Source organism: Cydia fagiglandana, chromosome 18 (genome assembly GCF_963556715.1).
Source record: "Cydia fagiglandana chromosome 18, ilCydFagi1.1, whole genome shotgun sequence".
Taxonomy (NCBI): Eukaryota; Metazoa; Arthropoda; class Insecta; order Lepidoptera; family Tortricidae; genus Cydia; species Cydia fagiglandana.
In genome coordinates this window covers 11,981,918-11,990,399 of record NC_085949.1, presented here as the reverse complement: position 1 = coordinate 11,990,399, position 8,482 = coordinate 11,981,918, and the positions used below count along the sequence as shown (strand labels likewise).

Genomic DNA, 8,482 nt, shown 5'->3' with positions numbered 1-8,482 from the left:
TCTGTTTTGGTGGGGTTAACTGATAGGTCAAAATTTCTACACCAGCGTTCTACGATCCGAAGAGCTGCCTGGGTGAGGTCGCATACTGTACTGGCAAATTTACCTGATATTAATATTGCCAGATCATCAGCGTAGCCTATTGTGTAGAAGTGTTCCTCGTTCAGTTTGGTTATGAGGTTGTTGACTACTAGGTTCCACAACAGAGGTGAGAGAACTCCCCCTTGAGGGCATCCCCGCACCGCCGCTACGGCCTGCGGTTCACCTACATACCTTATTGTCCTTTGATTTAGCATGTTCATGATCCACTTTATTAGTCCAGGTTCAGCGCCGTGGCTTTCCAAGGCGTTCCCTATACTGGAAAAGTGAGTCTTGTCAAAAGCGCCCTCTATGTCAATGAAAGTGCCGAGGCACATTTCTTTGCCGTGGATGGCTCTCTCAATGCGGCTTACAACCATGTGAAGAGCCGACTCCGTAGATTTACCTGAGCTGTACGCGTGCTGGTTGTTGTGCATCGGTATGTTCTTTAGCGCCCGGTCCCTCAGGTCCCTGTCGCACAGTTTTTCCAAAGTTTTCAGCAGGAATGATGTGAGACTGATGGGCCTAAAGGATTTGGCAGCTGTGTAGTCGTTCTTACCTGGTTTAGGTATGAATACCACATTCACATCTCTCCATCTCCTGGGCACGTACCCCCAGGCTAGGCAGGCTGCCATGATGTCGGTCAGGGTTTCCTGGATGAGTCCTAGACCCCACTGTAGGAGAGCGGGGAAGATCCCATCCGGACCAGCCGCCTTGAAGGGATGGAAGCTGTCTATGGCCCACCTGAGTTTCTCAGCCGTGACGACTCTGTGCGCCATTTGCCAGTTGTTGTCCGTTGTACTGTATTCCTCGTCCTGCTGATCTGCATCGGCGAGACTTACGCATCCTGGAAAGTGAGTTACCAGGAGAAGGCGTTGGGTCTCTGCAGGGCTAGATGTGTATGTGCCATCGGGTTTACGCAGTGAGCCCAATTGTGATGTGGGCTTGTGCGCTAAGGTTTTCCTCACCCGGTTGGCGTGGTCAAGTGTTTCAATGCTGCTGCAGAAGTTCCTCCATGACAGGGATCTCCAGTACCGCAATCTCTTTTTGTACCTGGCCTTGGCTTCGTAGTAGTTTTCCCAGTCCACCTCAGCCGTTGTGTTCATGGCCCTGTTGAAGAGTCTTCTTGTTTTCCCCCGGAGTCTCTCCAGTTCTGGGCCCCACCACTGGTGACCCTTTATGGCAGTCTTTGCCGGTGGTTTTAAGGGGCACGCCTTGTGGTAGCTGTCTACGAGGGTATCAGTTAAGATATTTACCTGCTGTTCTATCTGAGCCGGTTCCCGAAGGTCATCCCTCGGTGGAAGCCGGTCAAGGCTATAATTTTCAATATAATTTTCCTTGTGGTTTTATGTACGGTTTTATCGTGTTTTGAAAATATTATATACATAAGACTTGCGGTTTTTTTAATAAAAATATACAATGACAGAAGTTTGTTTACTTTTTACAAGACAGGTGTCACAAGGTTTGATTGCCATATAAAATTTTAAATGTTAGTTCCCGTTTCTGCCACGACTCTTCTCTTTCCGCACAGACTCTAGTAAATTAAATAGTGAACAAAGAACTTGTAATATGTATGTATAATAATATAGTTTTTAATGTTAAATAAGGTTTATTAACATATTTCTGTAACTCCCGTTAATAGTCCTTAATGGTTTCACGGTGACTCAAATAGCTCTAGGTTTCATGTATTGTGAAGGGCAGAGATATTATATCAAATTATTATATTTATGTACTTAGAGTCAGAGATAACTTTGTAGCGATTTTCATAGCACACACTGTGCAAGTGTTATTTTAAACGTCATACTTAATACTAAGTTTATTCAAGTACCTATTTTACTTATTTATTTAAACTTTATTGCACGATAACAAAATGTACAAATGGCGGACTTAATGCCTTGAGGTATTCTCTACCAGTCAACCATTGGGTCAATCAGAAAACTACTATTTTGCTATTATAATGAATTTTGTTTGTAAATTATCTGCAAGAAATAACTAAAAGGCTTTTTTTAGTTTTATTTATTATTGGCAGTTAAGTATAAGCAGTGGTGGCCGAGTGGATATGACGTCTGACTTTCAATCCGGAGGTCGCGGGTTCAAATCCTGGCTCGTACTAATGAGTTTTTCGGAACTAATGTACGAAATATCATTCGATATTTACCACTAGCTTTTCGGTGAAGGAAAACATCGTGAGGAAACCTGCTTACATCTGCGAAGAAGTTCAAAGGTGTATGTGAAGTCCCCAATCCGCATTGGGCTAACGTGGAGACTATAGCCCAAGCCCTCTCGAGCATGAGAGGAGGCCTGTGCTCAGCAGTGGGACGTATATAGGCTGAAATAATGATGATGATGAAGTATAAGCTTCGGTGATCGCCATCAAGCAGACCGTGTGCTTGTTTGCCACCGACGTTTTATTAAAGAAATACATATAATTATGTACTTAATCTGTATGTCTATTTTCTGTATGAAGTATAAAATAACCTTAGATACCTTAATTTCAATAAGTAAGAGTGGCAACCATTTCGTTTGTTCTTTTTGTTTAGGGTGGCGCAAATTTAGTGCCTGCCAGGTGCCATTTCCTCTAGCTACGCACCTACTGGGTAGGTAAAGGTTGACAAAATGTGATGCATTTTAAGGGTACCACATTATGCTAGTGGCTCTGTGAGCTGTAGACCTCGCGAGCAAGGGGATCGAACCCAGACCTTCCGTGCAAACAAAAAAAACGAACGTTTGCAAAATACACCATGATAGTTCTTACATGAGGTGACGAAATTTAGCTACTCATGCTCAAGTAAAAACTAAATATCTTAATACCTCCAAAACCAGCGAAATAAAATTTCTGAATTTTTGGCCATTTAATCTGTAAACATGTCTTAAAAAGAATACACTCTTATGATACCGATACAACTATTTGTTTAAGCGCGAGCTATCACAACTTTTCCATTTTGAAAAATTTTCAAAAAATATCTCGACAAAAAAGTTTTATCGGTTCATAGAATTCGGTTACAAAATTTCACGAGAATCGGTTAAGTATTGCGACCTTTAGAGGAGAACATCCGGACATACAAAAGCAAAACGCCCGAGTCAAAACGTAGACCTTCGCTTCGCTTCGGTCAATAATAAAACGGGTCTTATGTGAATTAATACATATAAAAGCTACTTACCCCTACCTACCATATTGTCGATCGTCGGGTATGGCTGTGGGGAATTCCAACAGGGTGGTTAAGGGTGAAACTCCTTTACAGTCAGTTATAATATTATTCAACCACTGCTTCAAATCTATAATGAACCTAATATTATAATATAATACAATCAAGGTGTGAAGATCCAGCTTATTATGAGGCAATAGCACGCATTCGGGAATTCAGGTTTTTTACGAATAATTGTAAATGTTGTAATCTTTGTGTTAATTTATCGAGATGCATTTAATTTACCTACTGTAAACTACTACACTACCACTGCTAGTACTTTGTGTACTTTAAATAAAGTTATTTCCATTGTAATAAAAAATGTAATAAATATGAAACAAACACATGTTTTCACAATGATTTAATTAAGTAATAGAAGACAATAAAAAAAAAATGTTTCACATTAACCTCCTGCGTCCTACACGTAGCACGAAGACCACAATAACTTTCAACTCTTTGTCGGTTTGACCGAGTTAAATGTAAACTAGCAGAAATTGATATCCAGACACCAGGAGGATTGCTGAAATAACTTAGTAGCCTATCTTCATTCAGACATACAATATGATTATCTTCGGGCCAAAACAGCACAATCTCCAAAACACGAAACACACAAAACACGAAATATAACAGATTTGTGTCATAATAAAATAACTTTTAAATCGTAAAAAAATATTTATTTAGTATTGTTCGGGCTTAATGTGTGAATATAGTATTTGTGTATAAAAATATTTCATATTATATTGGAGTCTTAAAAATGTGTAGGTAAATCCACTTTTGCGATATTGCAATCTTGCCTAGATTCTCTTAAATTACTTTATATTAACAAAACAACTAAATTACTTTAAATACAACATCACAAAATCTGTAGTGCTTTTGTATTATTCACTGTGTCCATTTTATTTTGTACCGATATTTACGTCGAATTGCAAAAAAATCTTTAAAATCGTCATTTAAGTTCATCTTGAGCTACCCAAATAATTTAATATCACAGTCTGATAATGCTTTTCACATAAAGAAAATAATGAAGGTCTAGTTAATACTTCAAATATGATTACTATTGGCAAAGAGCGTGGTGGAGGAACTAAAAGCGATAACTACGTCTTCCGTATTGTAGGAAAAGCTCCTAAGTTACATTCGGATACCTACACTAACAAGGCAAAAACCGTATTTGTTTTAATTTTATAGTAGGTAAAAATAAAGTTAAATTAGTAAATTTCAATTACATACATACGATATCACTGTGTTTCTTACCACTCACGCATTTGTTACCAATTAAAACATATTTTTTCAAAATAATATTTGTACAATCTAGCATGAATATCTCGAGTAACTACTTACTCTTGATCATAGTTGGTTACAAATAAAGTGTTGTCAACATATTTAAAATAAATACCTAACACCGACCCGGTTTAGCTCAAATGAAACCTGTCTACTACGTATCAATTAATTCCAAGAATCGTCTATCGTTCAACACAATAACTGGGCATTAGGTGGATCAATATATCTGATCATATATAGATTATATAACACATATAAAACATAATATACAGGACTTAAATATAAAATAAATCGATGACTAGATTTATGTTCATCGTCTCTGCATCAAAAACTGTTCAAATATTGAGCCAATTTTCCTCGTAGCGGTATTAAAATCATAACTATAAATAATAACATTAATTATTGAATAATACAAACTCATTGCCTATCTAATATTAATTAAGACGTACCACGGAACAAAACAGCGCTACAGTTTAAAACATTTTTTTATCACATAACAATATTTATGTTTTCCTTTGTTAACCTTTATTTACAACGAGTATATACTATAGCAGGCATTTAATTCCTATTTTAAAAGATGGTTACATATTTACAGCCTACAAATGACAAGGTTTAACTAAGATATCGGTGCAACTTATTTCGCAAAACTTTGTAGGCGTACAGCCGGCCTAGCCGAGGTTACAATCGCTATCGCTTCGACAACGAAAAGCATTATGTCTCTCTGTCACTCTTCCATATTAGCGCGACAGTGACAGTTGCGTTTTGATCGCTACGGAGCGTAAGCGATTGGCATTTTGGCTACGCGGCCAGGACCTTAATGTTATGGCACTAAGGTCGATCACAAATATAATATTGTATATGCACAATTTGTCGCATCGATATCTTAGAACTTAAACGTACCGTTGCTACAGCAAACTATATAGTCATAAAATACATTCAGCTCACGACACCCCAGCGACATGGGTAACATTTGAAATATATTATAATAAGTAGGTAAGTATTAGATGAATTGATGAGTTATACAACATTACGACATCTAGATAACTTTATCCACTAGGGATAGTATTTTCATTTAAACTCAACGTGGCAATTCCTGGTAGCAGTTAAATCCCTTCATCTTCACTTTCTGTCGTGAGTATGACCGTCGCCGCCATGGGAGTGAGTATGAGGTGCTGTAAAAAGAAAAATAATGAATTGTAACAAACATGGTTAATTTACGTGTAATTACCTAAATTATTTCTACTTTAAACAAAATGTGTATATTATCGATACATGAAATCGATAGTTTTCAATCACTACTTACGGCCCCTGTACACAATGGGCCAGCGCCGGCCAGTCCAAGGGCACAGATTAATAAATAGTTACCAAGGGACGCAGCCATGCGGTAGAATGAGATAGCAATATCACTTCTCCCTCTAACGCATAAATGCGTCGCTCCGACTGGCCTACGCTGGCCCATTGTGTACAGGGGCCTTTATTGGTCATATTGGACCAAGATCTCGTGATTGTGTATGGATTGAACCATATAGACTGCACCCTGTATTGGCTGTATTCACAGTAGATGAATGCATGTAAGTCAGGTAGATTCATTAGGTATAATGACTCATTATTGTTAATAGCCAGCTATGTTAGTAGATAGCTTATTCAAAATTTGTATGCAAAATCGATTCTCTGCGGCTACAATTATTCAACAGATTTGCCGAAGTATATGTAGGTACTTATTCTATGGAGATTTAGGCTGGTAAAACTAAAAACTATAGATTCTATATACTATAAAAAGGTAGGTACTTACTAAGTAACTGTAGTCCAAACATCAGCGCGAATCCAACAAGGGCAGAGATATATTGCAACGCGCCCGATCTGTCGCCCTTCCAAATCTCAAAGAATATGACGTAAAGCAGCGTTCCCGAAGCCAGGCCTTGCAGGACCACGGAGTAAACACCAGCGGCAGTCGCTCCCTGCCCGCCGACCAATAATAGGCCGATGCCGATGCCCATTGGCGACACGATGGCGAAGGTTGTGATGTAGATAATGGCCAGCCAAGTCTTGGTGCGGGTTGCGATTAGCTCTACGCCGATGCAGAAGGCGATGACCAGTTTGTGGGCTGAGATTGCTCCTAACATGTACCTGGAAAGGTAAGTAAGGTTTATGAATATGATGTAGATCGAACCATTTTGTTACATTGGTAATGTTAAAAACCGGACAAGTGCGAGTCGGACTCGCCCACCGAGGGTTCCGTACTTTTTAGTATTTATATAGCGGCAACAGAAAAACATCATCCGTGAAAATATCACGGTTCATGAGATACAGCCTGGTGACAAACAGACGGACAGATGGATGGAGTGGAGAGTTATAGGGTCCCGTTTTTACCCGTTAGGCACGGGATCCTAAAAAAACTGTCGACTGTCTGTCATGCCTGATTGAATAAAGATATTAAACCGGATTGATTTTTTGTTCAAACTTGATACAATAAATATAAAAGTCAATTTAATAAAAACAAAATCCACGCCATCTATTGACTACGTATAAACTAAATTGCACATTCAAAAGCTCATTCTAATAAACATAGACATAATACAATATTATAGTTCCGCTACTCGTCACAAGATGGCGCACAAAGTCACAAACTTACCACACGTTCGAAGCGCTTGATTCTAATCCAACAGCCAGACCTTCGAAGAGTTCGTGGATGGAAAGGGCGAGCACAATGAGAAGCCCTCGTAGTGCTGCGGTGACGTCATCGCCGCCAGTGTTCACGGGCATATGGCTGTGGGTGTGGGCGTGATGCGAGTGGCCGTGGTGGTTCACTTCCACGTCGTTCTGGGAATTAATTATTTCTTTTTATGATAAAATTGCATTTAATTATAATCCTATGACACAGAAAATAATGCCTAAGAACAGAACCATAATTAGCATAAATACTGCCCTGGAGTTGCGTTACCATAGTTTCAGATATATTATTACATATAGGTAAATAACTAGTTGAGTATTAGTATCGAATGAAGTTGGTAATTGGCAAAGGTGGTGCTAGCATAGGATTTACGTGTCTCTAGTTTTGTTTTATGAGATTTGGCTGAAAAGCCATTTGTACCTACTTCGACCGGCCAATCCTATTTAGTCAGGACTGGATTATCTTCTAATAATTAACAAGATTCGGACTAGACTTTGATACCGGATGTCCAATAACAATTAAACATACGTACCTCTACCCAATAGAAAGTAATTTTCGTTACGCAATAATATGTTGCAATGTTTATCACCGTTTCTAAGGAAGCGATTATTGTATGATATCACACTCTTAGCCACTAACGAACCCATTAAGATAAGCTGTAATTGTCCACACATTTGTATGTTTTACCTTTCTAGAGATTGTCTGTATCTTTAGGTATTTAAATAAAAGTAAACAAAATCTACCCTCAAATGGCTCCTTAAGCTTGTTGAGGGTAGATGAAAACATTACACGATCAAATAACGTAGGTTAAAGTCAGGTCGTTCATTGACAGATCCCGCGGTTCTGAATTTGGTTGGTTAACCAATAAATATTAAAACTACCCGAAAATTTACAAATTGTTTGTTGACATTGATTTAAATACATACAGTTACAGAGTATAGGTATAGTATCCTACAATTTAAGAGGGATTTAAATCTTCTCGGGTCAGAGTTGTAGAGAGCCGGCGTAGCTTTATTTGACGTTCATACGAGAATATAATATGCCTAGGTACTTGAAAAATAAACTATCCACCTAACCTAACCAGCCTAACGAACAGGACGGCGTCCATTTTTGGTCGATCCAAGTAGGCCCTTTTGGCAGCCCGATCTTCACCTATAGAGTGGAGGCAGATCTCCGTGAGCTCAGCGTCGGCGAAAGCTAGCGGGATACCGCTCTGGACCGATCAAAGTGGCGAGCTCTTGTGTTAGAGGCCAAGACTCATTTTCGGCCAACC

General features: G+C 38.9%; 1 protein-coding gene across 1 annotated transcript in view; it reads right to left on the bottom strand.

The window, feature by feature from the left end:
• Positions 1 to 3,606: 3,606 nt before the first annotated feature.
• Positions 3,607 to 8,482, bottom strand: part of LOC134673146 (zinc transporter ZIP1-like) — a 52,693-nt gene continuing 47,817 nt past the window's right edge. The window contains exons 4-6 of the mRNA XM_063531089.1: positions 7,171 to 7,358; positions 6,331 to 6,665; positions 3,607 to 5,710 (exon numbers count right to left, since the gene is read on the bottom strand). Coding sequence (XP_063387159.1) covers positions 5,658 to 5,710; positions 6,331 to 6,665; positions 7,171 to 7,358 — 576 coding nt within the window. The 3' untranslated portion in view covers positions 3,607 to 5,657. The remainder of the gene's footprint in view (positions 5,711 to 6,330; positions 6,666 to 7,170; positions 7,359 to 8,482) is intronic.